The sequence below is a fragment of the Erythranthe guttata genome, chromosome 13 (genome assembly GCF_056151865.1).
Source record: "Erythranthe guttata isolate IM_541 chromosome 13, IM_541, whole genome shotgun sequence".
NCBI classification, from domain to species: Eukaryota; Viridiplantae; Streptophyta; class Magnoliopsida; order Lamiales; family Phrymaceae; genus Erythranthe; species Erythranthe guttata.
In genome coordinates, this window is record NC_142545.1 from 7,680,588 (window position 1) to 7,698,677 (window position 18,090).

The 18,090-nt window shown below is 35.6% G+C and overlaps 1 protein-coding gene and 2 pseudogenes across 1 annotated transcript; 1 reads left to right on the plus strand and 2 right to left on the minus strand.

Moving 5' to 3' along the window:
* Positions 1 to 1,799: 1,799 nt before the first annotated feature.
* Positions 1,800 to 14,383, minus strand: LOC105973860 (putative leucine-rich repeat receptor-like serine/threonine-protein kinase At3g14840; annotated as a pseudogene).
* LOC105964248 (transposon Tf2-1 polyprotein) lies at positions 6,525 to 12,672 on the plus strand. Its single transcript, XM_088811758.1, has 2 exons — positions 6,525 to 11,642; positions 12,150 to 12,672. Exon 1 carries the CDS (start codon positions 6,525 to 6,527, stop codon positions 11,241 to 11,243), a length of 4,719 nt encoding a protein of 1,572 aa, XP_088667884.1. The 3' UTR covers positions 11,244 to 11,642; positions 12,150 to 12,672.
* Positions 14,384 to 14,992: 609 nt separating the features above from the next.
* Positions 14,993 to 17,994, minus strand: LOC148765805 (putative leucine-rich repeat receptor-like serine/threonine-protein kinase At3g14840; annotated as a pseudogene).
* Positions 17,995 to 18,090: the final 96 nt, after the last annotated feature.

The following is an 18,090-nucleotide window of genomic DNA, read 5'->3' on the forward strand; positions in this document are numbered from 1 at the left end:
GTAAAATTTATTTATTAATTTTAAAGCATAATAAGTCAATGAGAGTGGGGAACAACGTGCATCCATGTATAACTAGGAATTCGACCCTGAGATGACGAGCCCTAATAGAAAATATAACAAGCTTCAAATCTATTTCATTTTTTAGTTTCTAGCCAAATAACAAATAAAATTATTTTATGACAAAATAAAATGTAATTTTATTTACCAAATTTTTAATAAAAATAATTCATTACAAGATAGAATTTAATTTCATTTTCATTATTTTTATGTATATTAATTCAATATATAATCGATTCAATATCATTTTTTTATCTCTCATAGTCTGGCATGAATAATTAAAACTATTAGTCATAATAATAATGCAATACCCCATCAAATGGGAAATATTTTGAACTAAACTTAATTGACTTTCAAGACTTTTTCCTACACCCAAATTTAATTCTAAATTAGGAAGGTGCACGTGCGCTGCACGTGTCTTAATAAATTTTCTATGTCTTTTTTAATTTGGGTTTGTATGCATAAGTCCACACGAGTTATCTTTATTATTTTAGGTTTAGGTTATATCTCTCTTGCTAGGAATGAATGAAAATACATTTTAAGAAACTAAAATATTTAAATACTTAAGATTACTATTATTAATGTATTGATTTCTTAAAATTTATCGATTTGAATATGATGAATCTCATCTAGTCTATGATATATATATACCTTTCCATATTAATGAGATATGATGCTTTCTTTGTCAAAATAAAAATAAAAAATAAATCCACATTAATTGCTCCATTTATTATTACTAGCAATGTGCACGTGCGTTGCACGTGTCGTAATATTATTATATCAACTTCGATATTCTTGTGTGAACATATCATGCGTTAAGCTTATCATAGTGACTCATAGAAACAATAGTAGCAGAAGAAGAGTGTAAATGCGTGAAATTGTGTATTTAAATATAGTACATTTTCTTTATTTAATTCATTATACTCTACTAATCGAATCTTCCATTTTACAGATTGACGTTTTCAAAACCCGTAACAACACTTTAGTGCCAATCCAGCAGCTAGGCTGCCTAGCCCTAAATGGGCTCGTGTGGCTAGCATTTGGATTGGCTAGTAAAGATGTTGTAATTATCGTAAGTTATTTGTTTTTTTAATTAAGTTAATATTTTAATAGAAAATATATATATATATATATATATATATATATATATATATATATATATATATATATATATATATATAATTAATTTAATAATCCTAGTATTTAATGTTTTAAATTCTTTGTGCAGGTATCCAATGTGGCGGGCTTTTTGGTGTGCCTTGTCCAGATGATAGTCTGGTGGGCTTTCAGACAGCCCAACCCGGAACAAATGGTGGTCCGACATAATGAATAATTACTTTATTATCCAAGCTAATTATTAGTTTCGGTAAAGCTATGTGGCCAGAAATGGCAGTTTTGTAAATATAAAAAAAAGATTATTATGTCTAACTATTGTCTATCCTTGAGTTATAATATTAATTATTTTTAATTAAATTTGAGATTATTATTATGTCTAATTACTATCTTTCCATGCGTTATAATACTAATTTAAATTTTTGAAATTATTTTTGTTTCTCTGTGTATAATATGATTAGCTGATTACCATTATTTCCAAATTTCAATGTATCAAGTATCAACACTAAAAGAAAAAAAAAAAAAAAATTAAAAGTCAGCAGATTACAACAGATTCGATATCTTCTTCTTCCATTCGTTTTTGTTTATATATATATTTGAATATAAATATATGGCTAACACCTTATAAATTATAATTCCATGTAAAAATCACGCGCCATATATCCACTGGGAAATCATATTTTATGTCAGTAATATTTTTGTCGTCGTTTTTATCGTAAGAAAAATTTGGTTTTTTTTTTTTGTAATGTTTTTTCCGCAAAAGTATAGACTTAAACCTCATGATATAAATCCTATAGAGAGGGACACAGTAGGTATTCTATGAAATCAATGGCTCGATCTTTGGTTAGATAAAAATAGTAAACTAGATAAGTATGAATGATTTTGATTACTCACAAAGTTCCAGCAATCAGGGTGCTGATATGGGTGTTATCCTCTTCATCGAGCTCGGCGAGTCCAAAATCAGATATTTTAGCCATAAGATCTTAATCAAGAAGCACATTTGTACCCTTGATATCACGATGCACAATTTTAAGTCTTGATTCGGCATGCAGACACGCCAAACCCCTGGCTATACCAATGCAGATCTTGTGCCTCGTTGGCCAATCCAAATGAATTTGGTGTTCTTCTAGACCTGCAAACATTTATCTTCATACATAAGTTTGAAATGGAAAAATAAATATTGATAGGTGAATTAAAAGAAACAAAAATAGAACTGTCACATAACTTACCAAATAATGCACGAGCAAGGCTATTACTTTCCAAGTACTCGTAGACAAGCAACAACCGGTTGCCTTCAATGCAACATCCATGTAACTTGACAAGGTGAGGGTGTTGTAGGGCAGAAATCATGCCAATTTCATTGACAAACTCACGGTTCCCTTGCTTTTATTTGGCAGAAAGCTGTTTTACGGCGATGATAGTGCCATCGGATAGGACACCCTTCAAATCAGAGGTGGCAGAAAAACTCAATGAGCTGAATGACAACATAAAGATAATTCATTTATTAGAAGTATTTATTGTTTACGCTACCTTGAATACATGACCAAAACCACCTTCTCCAATCTTATTAGCAGGATCAAAATTGTTTGTTGCAGTTTTAATTTGCCTTAGCGTAAATGACCCAGTGTGAAGGTCTATACCCTTTAATTCTGAGAAAAACAAGTAAAATAGCAATTTAGATAACTGCAAACACTTTTCAATCACATAGTTCATTTTAGATAGCATTTATTGCACTATGTGAAATATTGCACGAATTTTCACACATGGAAATAAGATACAGATACATGTTAAAATTTAAGGATTATATGATTCTGCCAGTAATTTTAGTACTATATTCCAATGTATCTTTTCGTCTAAAACAGCCCTTCCACCAAAGAATAGCCAGAACTAGCAAGACTATAACAAGAACTGCTACTACTATACCAACTATAGCACCTGCAGATATGCTTCTTCCCTTTTCTGATGGTGGCGTAAAATCTAAGAGAGAGAAGAGAGAGAGAGAGAGAGAGAGAGAGAGAGAGAGAGAGAGAGAGAGAGAGAGAGAGAGAGAGAGAGAGAGAGAGAGAGAGAGAGAGAGAGAGAGAGAGAGAGAGAGAGAGAGAGAGAGAGAGAGAGAGAGAGAGAGAGAGAGAGAGAGAGAGAGAGAGAGAGAGAGAGAGAGAGAGAGAGAGAGAGAGAGAGAGAGAGAGAGAGAGAGAGAGAGAGAGAGAGAGAGAGAGAGAGAGAGAGAGAGAGAGAGAGAGAGAGAGAGAGAGAGAGAGAGAGAGAGAGAGAGAGAGAGAGAGAGAAATATCAAATATACTGTCAAAATAATCCATAATCTCGTTTATTGGTTTTATTAGAGATGTGTCAGACAACTATCTCTTGTGTTTTCAAGTTACTAAGTTCAAACTTCCGACTTACCAGGATCAACAGATATGGCTGAAATGAGAGGACCGTATACGCCTCTAACAGGAATACCATTTGTCCATTTCCCAGCCCAATAGAAGCGTATATCCAAAGTATTATCAACAACCACTGCAGTGAAGTTTCTTCTAATTCTCTTGTTAACTCCACCTTCTTCTTTTTCGATGTTGAAATCCTTCAGCACCAGCTTTCCCTGAAATTATTTTTTTCCAGAAACCATGAGGCACTTCTTAAAATGAAAAACTACAAATACAAATACAAAACAAATAACCACTAACATCATATGACAACAAAACTCAAATGATTCGTTCAACATAAGTTCTCGTCATTTAAAAGAGAACCCTATCAGCACATCAGTTATTCTTTCCAGACCTTACTTGTTAGAGTTAACCTTCAATATGTGTAGAAAAAAAGTGGGCTTTATACAAGTACCTGAATGTAAACTTCAAAGATATGCCTCTGTAATGACCGTAATTTTATTTTAAATATTTTTTTTAGTATGTGGTTATAAATAAATTATTGGGTATTTAAATTAAATAAAATCCTATGTGGGCTAGGAAGCCCTAAGACAAAATAAATGTCTTTAATTAAAATGGAGAACAATTAATCGGGAGAAGGAGGCGGCGGCTTGAGGGAGAACGTGAGAAAGAAGAGGGCTAGTTACAGATTGCACGATAGTTCGGAGAATACAAAATTAGAGAAAGAGAGACGAAGGAATTGGAAGGATACGAGAATTAATTTGTCTATCCGTCCATAGCTCTGAATGTTCTGTTATTTTGATTTGTTTGGATTACTCAATTTAATTGCGAAAGGTACAACTACTCTGCAATTCTGCTGCGTCCTGTGTGAGTGCGTGAGTTATGTGTGTGCTGGGTTTATGTTGGGGTGCTATACATAGACATATATGCTACGTAGTGTATATGAATATATAATTTATTATGAACTTTAGCACATAAGTGCTTAAATCCTACCTAGCATAAGTGTGTATTAGAATATATAATGGTCTGTATGTGTGCAGATTCACAATATATATATATATTATGTAATACGTGTGTGTGTGTTTGAATTTTGTAGTGTGTGTATGTTGAAATTATGTTCTGTGTGCGTGTCTATATATTATGTATAGATATATAATGTGTATATATATGTTATTATTTATGGCTGGTGTGTGCTCGAGTGTGAGTATATATATAATACATATCTGTTATGGATGGTCTATGTCCTTCTCTGTATTACATGATCTGCTATGTTTGCTTCCAGTGGATGTACGTATGATAAAATCTCATTGTGTATTTGTGTGCATAATTATCATATTACAGGAAAGGAATAATCTGCTTAAACAAATAATAAGCTTTCGTGCTGAGACAATTGATAAGGTTTCGTGGATTGAATTGTCGAAACGAGGTAGGGGTTTTCATTTAGAAGCTTTTTATATTTGTGAATGTGCGTGTGGTTTATGGTGTTTGTTTACTCGCTCCACTCGATCTTTCTTGAAAACATTTATTTCGAAGTGTTGGTTATGGGGATGGTTCTTAATAAAGCGAAATGGTTTGGACTTGTTATGGATGTGTACGTGGTGAAATTAAGTTGGGCTCGACTAGCTCCGCGGTGAAAGACCGGAAACATGCGCATGAGGTAACTTTTCCTTCGGGGTAGCACCCCGTAAAGAGGGCAGAGTCCATGATGATCGGACTATAACGGGACCGGCTGTGTGCGGTCGCGGGCAGAGCTCATGATTGATCGAGCTGTAACGGGATCGACTATGTGTGTGATCACGTGCAGAGCCACGTATTGGCTGTTACGTACATTACATGATTTTGTTTAATCTGTGAGCTTTTGGAATGAATTTTTACTTGCTTATTAAATATTTTTGTGAAAACTGTTTTCTAGAAGGCTTTTCGTGTTTGAGCAGGCATTGTAAGCTGCATGACCATTTGCTTTATTGAAGCTTTGAAATCATTATTCCTACGGAGCTTTTGCTCACCCTCTACTACTTTTCAGGTGATAACTTGGATCGAGCGGAATGATTGAATCGAGAATATGTTTTGGAGTGGATTCGCGTATTAGATTGTTTAGACTTTTCATGTTTATTTTTATTAGTATGCTTGAATGTTGAGAACTATGTTTTAATTGTTGGCTTGAAGCTGAATATGTTTTATTTTGCTTTAGATTATCTCATTAGCTTCAGTTTGATATAGAGTTTGCTGAAATTGGATTTCAAATGAGTAAGTTATGATTTTTTTTTTTTAAAGACTGAACAGTTTGACGCGAGCTTCGTGTTATATTTTTGAAAACCCGAGTTTTACTTGACGGATCGAAATGATTCTAATTGTATTTCACTCTAGACTCTTAAAACTAGATTACATCAATGTTTTATTCCTTTTGGACGAAAATTGATTTTATTATGAATTTTTAAAGTTTCTTCCGTAGTATATAAATTTTACTGCCAGCACTGTACTATTTTATTGATTACACAAAATCTGCTGAACCGTTTACAAAACTGTTTCACAGACATATTCCATAGACTGTTTAAAGTGTAGTGTTAAATTTTCAGATTTTTCCGACAAGTGGTTTGAGACAAATAAATTTTTAAATTAAAACAGCGAAGCTGTCGATTTTCTTAAGTTGTGCGTATGTTTTCTAAACTTATTTTCGATTAATCATGTCTCGGAAATTCGGGGCGTGACAACTTGGTATCAGAGCTCTGGGTTTGAATACCTGGAGCCGTGGGAATTATTGAAGTGTGGTTTTATGTGTTTGGTTTGCTGTGTATTATGTGCTACTTTGGCTTGTATTACTTGCGAAAGTGTTAATTGACTAACGTGATCATATCGTTATATGTTTTGCTGGTTTGAGTAAATTGGTTCATGTGCGCGATTGAATACGGTTAATTTAACATGATATTGTGAGTGATTTAGTTAATTACTGTGGGTATCTTAAATAGAGGAATGTCTACTAGAGGTAGAGGCAGGAGAGGCGGCAGCGGCAGAGGCAGGGGTGAAATTCCAACTGGGAACCCAAGTGCGAACGACAATAATGCTGGAAATACCGCACCGACAAATACACCAAACGTTCCATCCACCCAGCCTATCCCGGAACAATTTATGAATGAAGTAGTCAATACTCTAAAGGTGATGGCCAACGCTTTTGGACAAGGAAATCCTGCACCAGTAGTTGGAGATAATCCGGCACCAGCTTCCATAGCTTTGAGAGAGTTTTTACGTCTAGACACGCCCACATTCCATGGTGAGCCAGACCCTTTAGCAGCAGAGGAGTGGTTGGAGCAGATTACCCGTAACTTAGATACGTCGAGGATCACTGATGGCGGTATGAGAGTGTCTTTTGCTGTACACCAACTGAAAGGCGATGCATACCATTGGTGGAAACGTGTGAAGTTGACCGTTGCTGATAATTTTGAGACCTTCTCTAGAGTCTTCTTAGAGAGGTACTTTCCAGAGACGACTAGGGATACATTTCGACAGCAATTCATGGACCTTATTCAGGGTAATATGAGTGTTGCCCAATATGAGGCCAAGTTTACATCCCTAGCACGTTTTGCGAACGAACTTGTTTCAACTGAGGAGTTGAGGTGCAAAAGATTTGAGAGGGGTTTGAAGATATCCATTAGAGAGCGACTTGCAGCCTTAAGAATTCGCACGTATTCTGATATTGTTGATACTGCCGCCACAGTGGAGGAGACTCTCCAAGACACAAGGAGGATTCGAGATTCTAGGCCGCAACAGGGAGGAAACATAATAGAGTCTGAAGGTCGTTTTGCTAAACGACAAAAATCCTCCAACTCCGTTTCACATGCTCAAGGAAAACATCAATCTTCAAAGTCGGTTCACGTCGATTCGATAGCTCCTACTGCACATACTCCTCAGAGTACAGTATGTTACCATTGTCACCAACCGGGACATCGTCGATATGACTGCCCTCAGAGAGAGAAACGAGCTGGTCAACTTCAAAGACCCTATCAAGGGCAACCTCAAGGAATAATACAGAGTAATAGACCCCCGACATGCTATAGTTGTGGTGAAGCTGGACATATTAGTCGTTATTGCCCTCAGAGCCAAGGTACGCCGAACATGGCTAAATCATACCCGCCTACTCATTCTACACAATCCGCACCAGTACGCCAAGAGTATAGGCCACCACAACATGGACTTTCTTCTCAGCAGACACGAACACATGTAGGTGGCAAGCAAGGCCACGGAGGTCATGGAACTCAAGGTCGTGTGTATTCAGTTGTGAGAGCACCGAATCTTGCAGAGGAATCCTCAAATCCTTCAGTCGCTCAAGGTACATTTTTAGTGTTTAATTCTTGGGCATCTGTTCTTATTGATACTGGAGCATCTCATTCATTCATATCTTTGGCATTTGCGTTATCCTTGGGTTTAAAAATTGAAGCTTTGGATGTCCCTTTGTGTATAGATACTCCGGTTAGTGGTGGGGTTACTTTAAGGGAGATTTGTAGATCTTGTGAGATAAAGATTGCATATCATTCCTTAGTTTTTGACTTGATTATATTAGACATGGTCAGTTTTGACGTTATTCTTGGGATGGATTGGCTAAGTGCCTATCGTGCTAACATTGATTGTTATAGAAGGAGAGTCACTGTCTCGACAGCCAGAGGCAGTTATTCTTATTCTTTTGGTAATAAAAGGGACGTTCTAAATTCATCCATGAATTGGTTACGTACTAGTAAGAGATCCAATATTCTCCTTTCTATTTTAGCCGACGAAGTAGGTTCGACAAGTAAAGACCTTCCTCATGTAGTATGCAATTTCTCGGATGTTTTTCCAGAAGACTTGCATGGTGTGGCACCACACCGTGAGGTCGAGTTTTCTATTGATCTTATTCCCGGTACAACTCCAATTTCTATGGCTCCCTATAGATTTGCTCCAGCAGAGTTGAGTGAGTTAAAGGTACAACTTCAAGAATTACTAGATAAAGGTTTCATTCGCCCTAGTACTTCACCGTGGGGAGCTCCTGCTTTGTTCGTGAAGAAGAAGGATGGTTCTTTACGTATGTGCATTGATTATAGGAAGCTCAACAGAGTTACTATCAAGAACAAATACCCTTTACCAAGGATTGATGACTTGTTTGATCAACTTAAAGGATCGTCCTGTTTTTCAAAAATCGATTTGAGGTCAGGTTACCACCAATTGAGAGTTAGAGAAGAGGACATCCCAAAGACAGCTTTCAGAACTAGATATGGGCACTATGAGTTTCTTGTTATGCCTTTTGGATTGACTAATGCACCTGCAGTATTTATGGATTTGATGAATCGAATCTTTCGCCCTTATCTTGACAAGTTTGTTGTGGTATTCGTCGATGATATCTTGATTTACTCTCCGTCAAAGGAAGCGCACGAGAAACATTTGGAAACCGTCCTACAACTACTCAGAGATCACAAGTTGTATGCAAAATACGAGAAGTGTGAGTTTTGGATGCCTGAGGTTAAATTCCTTGGCCATGTTGGGTCAGACAATGGAGTTTTAGTTGATCCGTCGAAGATAGAAGCAGTAATGAATTGGGGACAACCAAAGACGGTGTTTGAGATTCGTAGTTTTCTTGGGCTTGCAGGTTACTACCGCAGATTCGTGGAAGATTTTTCTCGGCTTGCTTCGCCATTAACACGTCTTACGCGTAAGGGAGTCAAATTTTTATGGGACGAAGCTTGTGAGCTAGCCTTCTTGGAATTGAAAAAGAGATTGACATCAGCGCCAATACTTGTAATACCCGAAAGAGGCTTGGGATATACAGTTTATTGTGATGCTTCACGCGATGGTTTGGGTTGTGTACTTATGCAGTTGGGAAGGGTTGTAGCTTATGGTTCTCGTCAACTAAAGACGCATGAACACAACTACCCTACGCATGATTTGGAGTTAGCAGCTGTCATTTTCGCGCTAAAGAGCTGGAGACACTATCTGTATGGTGAGAAATTTGAAGTATTTTCTGATCACAAGAGCTTGAAGTACTTATTTTCTCAAAAGGATCTTAATCTACGACAACGGCGCTGGATGGAGTACATGGAGGATTATGATTTCGAATTGGAGTACCACCCAGGCAAAGCAAATGTTGTAGCAGATGCACTTAGTAGGAAATCTCTTCATAGCATAGTAGGTGTGGCAGTTAAGGAGTGGGAAATGATGGAAGATATTAGCGAGTTTGATTTGCACCTTAGCGAAACAACTGAGAGGTTTGCATTATTCTCCATCGTGTCACAGCCTGCGCTTTTTACTCGAGTGCTTGAGGCTCAAAAGCAAGATGTCGAAGCTGATTCTATTCGTACAGCTATTTCTAGTGGTGAGGGTCTATCCGGTTGGAGTCTGCATACTGATCAAAGTTTGAGGTTTATGGATAAAGTGTTTGTCCCACAATCTTTTCGAGATGAGATAATTCGAGAATTTCATCACTCGCGTCTAGCCGTGCACCCAGGTGGGACGAAGATGTATCATGATCTACGACGTCAATTTTGGTGGAGAGGTATGAAGAAAGATGTAGCGCATTTTGTTTCGAAGTGTTTGACTTGTCAGCAAGTTAAGACCGAACACCAGAGACCTGCTGGATTACTTCAGCCACTACCAATTTCGGAGTGGAAGTGGGAACATATTACGATGGATTTTGTGAGTGGACTTCCAAGATCGCCCAGAGGGCACAATTCAATTTGGGTTATCGTCGATCGTTTGACAAAGTCTGCTCATTTTCTGCCTATACGCATTACTGATTCGATTGATGTTCTTAGCAAGCTTTATATCAGAGACATAGTCAGGCTTCATGGTATCCCAGTTTCCATTGTTTCAGATCGCGACCCACGCTTTACTTCTCGCTTTTGGCAAGGCCTTCAATCAGCTCTAGGGACAGATTTACGATTCAGTACTGCTTACCATCCTCAAACAGATGGTCAATCGGAGCGAACTATTCAAATTCTAGAAGATATGTTGAGGGCGTGTGTACTCGACTTTAGAGGTTCGTGGGAGGATCACCTACCATTAGTGGAGTTTGCTTACAATAACAGCTATCAATCTAGTATTGAAATGGCTCCTTTTGAAGCGTTGTATGGACGACCCTGTAGATCACCTATTTGTTGGACAGAAGTTGGTGATAAATCTATATTAGGACCTGAATCGGTTCGTGAAACCACCGAAAAAATTGCTATCATTCGTAAACGACTAGTCACAGCTCAGAGTCGCCAGAAGAGTTATGCGGATCGACGCAGACGACCTCTATGCTTCGAGGTTGGTGATCATGTTTTTCTAAAGGTTAGCCCGAGGAGAGGCTTAATGAGATTCAGCCGAAGGGGAAAATTGGCACCTAGATACATAGGCCCCTTTGAGATTCTTGATAGAGTGGGAGAGGTGGCATATCGACTTGCTTTACCTCCAAAACTTGTAGGAGTTCATGATGTCTTTCACGTATCTATGTTACGTAAGTATGAACCTGACCCGACACACATTCTGGATTGGGCCGATTTGAGAGTGGAAGAAGACGTTTCTTACGAGGAAAAACCAGTCAGAGTATTAGATTCAAGAACACAAGTCTTGCGAGGGAAAACTATCCATTTGGTCAAAGTTTTGTGGCAACATCATGGCATTGAAGAAGCTACATGGGAACGTGAAGAGGAAGTGCGCTCGAAATATCCGGATTTGTTCAATGATTAAGGTGCGTTGAGAATTTCGAGGACGAAATTCCTTTAAGGAGGGTAGGTTGTAATGACCGTAATTTTATTTTAAATATTTTTTTTAGTATGTGGTTATAAATAAATTATTGGGTATTTAAATTAAATAAAATCCTATGTGGGCTAGGAAGCCCTAAGACAAAATAAATGTCTTTAATTAAAATGGAGAACAATTAATCGGGAGAAGGAGGCGGCGGCTTGAGGGAGAACGTGAGAAAGAAGAGGGCTAGTTACAGATTGCACGATAGTTCGGAGAATACAAAATTAGAGAAAGAGAGACGAAGGAATTGGAAGGATACGAGAATTAATTTGTCTATCCGTCCATAGCTCTGAATGTTCTGTTATTTTGATTTGTTTGGATTACTCAATTTAATTGCGAAAGGTACAACTACTCTGCAATTCTGCTGCGTCCTGTGTGAGTGCGTGAGTTATGTGTGTGCTGGGTTTATGTTGGGGTGCTATACATAGACATATATGCTACGTAGTGTATATGAATATATAATTTATTATGAACTTTAGCACATAAGTGCTTAAATCCTACCTAGCATAAGTGTGTATTAGAATATATAATGGTCTGTATGTGTGCAGATTCACAATATATATATATATTATGTAATACGTGTGTGTGTGTTTGAATTTTGTAGTGTGTGTATGTTGAAATTATGTTCTGTGTGCGTGTCTATATATTATGTATAGATATATAATGTGTATATATATGTTATTATTTATGGCTGGTGTGTGCTCGAGTGTGAGTATATATATAATACATATCTGTTATGGATGGTCTATGTCCTTCTCTGTATTACATGATCTGCTATGTTTGCTTCCAGTGGATGTACGTATGATAAAATCTCATTGTGTATTTGTGTGCATAATTATCATATTACAGGAAAGGAATAATCTGCTTAAACAAATAATAAGCTTTCGTGCTGAGACAATTGATAAGGTTTCGTGGATTGAATTGTCGAAACGAGGTAGGGGTTTTGATTTAGAAGCTTTTTATATTTGTGAATGTGCGTGTGGTTTATGGTGTTTGTTTACTCGCTCCACTCGATCTTTCTTGAAAACATTTATTTCGAAGTGTTGGTTATGGGGATGGTTCTTAATAAAGCGAAATGGTTTGGACTTGTTATGGATGTGTACGTGGTGAAATTAAGTTGGGCTCGACTAGCTCCGCGGTGAAAGACCGGAAACATGCGCATGAGGTAACTTTTCCTTCGGGGTAGCACCCCGTAAAGAGGGCAGAGTCCATGATGATCGGACTATAACGGGACCGGCTGTGTGCGGTCGCGGGCAGAGCTCATGATTGATCGAGCTGTAACGGGATCGACTATGTGTGTGATCACGTGCAGAGCCACGTATTGGCTGTTACGTACATTACATGATTTTGTTTAATCTGTGAGCTTTTGGAATGAATTTTTACTTGCTTATTAAATATTTTTGTGAAAACTGTTTTCTAGAAGGCTTTTCGTGTTTGAGCAGGCATTGTAAGCTGCATGACCATTTGCTTTATTGAAGCTTTGAAATCATTATTCCTACGGAGCTTTTGCTCACCCTCTACTACTTTTCAGGTGATAACTTGGATCGAGCGGAATGATTGAATCGAGAATATGTTTTGGAGTGGATTCGCGTATTAGATTGTTTAGACTTTTCATGTTTATTTTTATTAGTATGCTTGAATGTTGAGAACTATGTTTTAATTGTTGGCTTGAAGCTGAATATGTTTTATTTTGCTTTAGATTATCTCATTAGCTTCAGTTTGATATAGAGTTTGCTGAAATTGGATTTCAAATGAGTAAGTTATGATTTTTTTTTTTTAAAGACTGAACAGTTTGACGCGAGCTTCGTGTTATATTTTTGAAAACCCGAGTTTTACTTGACGGATCGAAATGATTCTAATTGTATTTCACTCTAGACTCTTAAAACTAGATTACATCAATGTTTTATTCCTTTTGGACGAAAATTGATTTTATTATGAATTTTTAAAGTTTCTTCCGTAGTATATAAATTTTACTGCCAGCACTGTACTATTTTATTGATTACACAAAATCTGCTGAACCGTTTACAAAACTGTTTCACAGACATATTCCATAGACTGTTTAAAGTGTAGTGTTAAATTTTCAGATTTTTCCGACAAGTGGTTTGAGACAAATAAATTTTTAAATTAAAACAGCGAAGCTGTCGATTTTCTTAAGTTGTGCGTATGTTTTCTAAACTTATTTTCGATTAATCATGTCTCGGAAATTCGGGGCGTGACATGCCTCCCGAGGCTACTACAGGTTTTGTCATTAGTAAACATGATCTCCGCAAAATTAAGGTTTGATGTTTAGTTCCTGTTTATCAAACAAAATCCATAATAAGTCAATGAGAGTGGGGAACGACGTGCATCCATGTATAACAAGGAATTCGATCCTGAAATGACGAGCCCTAATACAAAATATAACAAGCTTCAAATCTATTTCATTTTTTAGTTTCTAGCCAAATAGAAAATAAAAATATTTTATGACAAAATAAAATGTAATTTTATTTACCATATTGTTAATAAAAATAATTCATTACAAGATAGAATTTAATTTCATTTTCATTATTTTTATATATATTAATTCAAAATATAATCGATTCAATATCATTTTTTTATCTCTCATAGTCTGGCATGAATAATTAAAACTATTATTCATAATAATAATGCAATACCCCATCAAATGGGAAATATTTTGAACTAAACTTAATTGACTTTCAAGACTTTTTCCTACACCCAAATTTCATTCTAAATTAGGAAGGTGCACGTGCGCTGCCCGTGTCTTAATAAATTTTCTATGTCTTTTTTAATTTGGGTTTGTATGCATAAGTCCCACAAGAGCTATCTTTTTTATTTTAGGTTTAGGTTATATCTCTTTTGCTAGGAATGAATGAAAATACATTTTAAGAAACTAAATTAAATTTAAATACTTAAGATTACTATTATTAATGTATTGATTTCTTAAAATTTATCGATATGAATATGGTGAATCTCATCTAGTCTATGATATATATATATATACTTTTCTAAGATAAAGATGAATTGGATTTGAAGAAGATAGAGAAACCTGCTAGCGGTTTACGTGCAATTTCTCTCACTTTCATATTGGAAAATGTATTATTTTCGTTTTAGTCTCAAAATACATTATCATTTTTTTACCCAAATAATTTTACTACTTCCTAACCAAATAGAAAATGTGTTTAACCTACTCCTTTCATCTTTTAACTTGCCATTTTTCATGATACAAACTACAAAGAGAGCCTTAGACCATCTCGAATTTGAAAAATTAATACTTATTATATAAATGATAAAAAGATAAATGAAAAAAATAATTTGAATATTCCATCGTTATTGAACCCGCTTTTACGACCTGGCCCAGTTATCCCGTACTTTTGGTATAGTCTGAGTGTCACCCGCTTAAGATAGAGTTGGCCTATTCGTACAGTTCATTTTTTTGCACAACATGCGGAATAGACTACTAGTTCTTCATTTCAGCTCAGTTCTCTTCCAAGTTTTATCATAGATATTGTAATTTCTGAAATTCCATATTAATGAGATACGATGCTTTCTTTCTCAAAAAAAAAAAATGCACATTAATTGCTCCATTTATAATTACTAGCAATGTGCACGTGCGTTGCACGTGTCGTGATATTATTATAACAACTTCGAAGTTCTTGTGTGAACATATCATGCGTTAAGCTTATCATAGTGACTCATAGAAACAATAGTAGCAGAACAAGAGTGTAAATGCGTGAAACTGTGTTAACTAAATTTACCTCGTCAAGAAGATAGAAGCTTGGATCCCTATTGCTAGAGTTGCTCCTTCTACTGATAACTTCCAAAAGAACAACACCAAAGTTGTATATATCTGCTTTGTCTGTCAAATGGCCTCGCATCGCATACTGACGCGCCATATATCCACTGGGAAATCAAATATCATGTCAGTAATATTTTTGTCGTCGTTTTTATCGTAAAAAAAAATTGGTTTTTTTTTTTGTAATGTTTTTCTGCAAAAGTATAGACTTAAACCTCATGATATAAATCCTATAGAGAGGGACACACTAGGTATTCTATGAAATCAATGGCTCGATCTTTGGTTAGATAAAAATAGTAAACTAGATAAGTATGAATGATTTTGATTACTCACAAAGTTCCAGCAATCCGGGTGCTGATATGGGTGTTATCCTCTTCATCGAGCTCGGCGAGTCCAAAATCAGATATTTTAGCCAGAAGATCTTTAGCAAGAAGTACATTTGTAGCCTTGATATCACGATGCACAATTTGAAGTCCTGATTCGACATGCAGATACGCCAAACCCCTGGATATACCAATGCAGATCTTCTGCCTCGTTGGCCAATCCATATGAATTTGGTGTTCTTCTAGACATGCAAACATTTATCTTCATACATAAGTTTAAAATGGAAAAAGAAATATTGATAGCGGAATTAAAAGAAACAAAAATTGAATTGTCACATAACTTACCAAATAATGCACGAGCAAGGCTATTACTTTCCAAGTACTCGTAGACAAGCAACAACCGATTGCCTTCAATGCAACATCCATGTAACTTGACAAGTTGAGGGTGTTGTAGGGCCGAAATCATGCCAATTTCATTGACAAACTCACGGTTCCCTTGCTTTTATTTGGCAGAAAGCTGTTTTACGGCGATGACAGCGCCATCGGATAGGACACCCTTCAAATCAGAGGTGGCAGAAAAACTCAATGAGCTTAATGACAACATAAAGATAATTCATTTATTAAAAGTATTTATTGTTTACGCTACCTTGAATACATGACCGAAACCACCTTCTCCAATCTTTTTAGCAGGATCAAAATTGTTTGTGGCAGTTTTAATTAGCCTTAGCGTAAATGACCCAGTGTGAAGGTCTACACCCTTTAATTCTTAGAAAAAACAAGTAAAATAGCAATTTAGATAACTGCAAACACTTTTCAATCACATAGTTCATTTTAGATAGCATTTATGGCACTATGTGAAATATTGCACGAATTTGCACACTTGGAAATAAGATACATATACATGTTAAAATTTAAGGATAATATGATTGTGCCAGTAATTTTAGTACCATGTTCCAATGTGTCTTTTCGTCTAAAACAACCCTTCCACCAAAGAATAGCCAGAACTAGCAAGACTATAACAAGAACTGCTACTACTATACCAACTATAGCACCTGCAGATATGCTTCTTCCCTTTCTGATGGTGGCGTAAAATCTGAGAGAGAGAGAGATATCAAATATACTGTCAAAATAATCAATAATCTCCTTTATAGGTTTTATTAGAGATGTGTCAGACAACTATCTCTTGTGTTTTCAAGTTACTAAGTTCCAACTTCCGACTTACCAGGATCAACAGATATGGCTGAAATGAGAGGACCGTATACGCCTCTAACACGAATACCATTTGTCCATTTCCCAGCCCAATAGAAGCGTATATCCAAAGTATTATCAGCAACAACTGCAGTGAAGTTTCTTCTAATTTCCTTGTTAACTCCACCTAATTTTTTTCGATGTTGAAATCCTTCAGCACCAGCTTTCCCTGAAATTATTTTTTTCCAGAAACCATGAGACACTTCTTAAAATGAAAAACTAAAAATAAAAATACAAAACAAATAACCACTAACATCATATGACAACAAAACTCAAATGATTCGTTCAACATAAGTTCTCGTCATTTAAAAGAGAACCCTATCAGCACATCAGTTATTCTTTCCAGACCTTACTTAATAGAGATAACCTTTAATATGTGTAGAAAAAAGTGGGCTTCATACAAGTACCTGAATGTAAACATCAAAGATATGCCTCCCAAGGCTACTGTAGGTTTTGTCATTAGTAAACATGATCTCCGCAAAATTAAGGTTTGATGTGTAGTTCCCGTTTATCAAACAAAATTAATAATAAGTCAATGAGAGTGGGTAACGACGTGCATCCATGTATAACTAGGAATTCGACCCTCACATGACGAGCCCTAATAGAAAATATAACAAGCTTCAAATCTATTTCATTTTTTAGTTTCTAGCCAAATAGAAAATAAAAATATTTTATGACAAAATAAAATGTAATTTTTTTTATCATATTTTGAATAAAAATAATTCATTACAAGATAGAATTTAATTTCATTTTCATTATTTTTATATATATTAATTCAAAATATAATCGATTCAATATCATTTTTTTATCTCTCATAGTCTGGCATGAATAATTAAAACTATTATTCATAATAATAATGCAATACCCCATCAAATGAGAAATATTTTGAACTAAACTTAATTGACTTTCAAGACTTTTTCCTACACCCAAATTTTATTCTAAATTAAGAAGGTGCACGTGCGCTGCACGTGTCTTAAAAAATTTTCTATGTCTTTTTTAATTTGGGTTTGTATGCATAAGTCCCACACGAGCTATCTTTATTATTGTAGGTTTAGGTTATATCTCTTTTACTAGGAATGAATGAAAATACATTTTAAGAAACTAAAATAAATATAAATACTTAAGATTACTATTATTAATGTATTGATTTCTTAAAATTTATCGATATGAATATGATAAATGTCATCTAGTGTATGATATATATATACTTTTCTAAGATAGAGATGAATTGGATTGAAGAAGATAGAGAAACTTGCTAGCGTTTTACGTGCAATTTCTCTCACTTTCTTATAGGAAAATGTATTTTTTTCGTCTTAGTCACAAAATACATTATCATTTTTTACCCAAATAATTTTACCAACTATTTTACTTCCTTAAATAGAAAATGTGTTTAACCTAGTCCTTTCATCTTTTAACTTGTCATTTT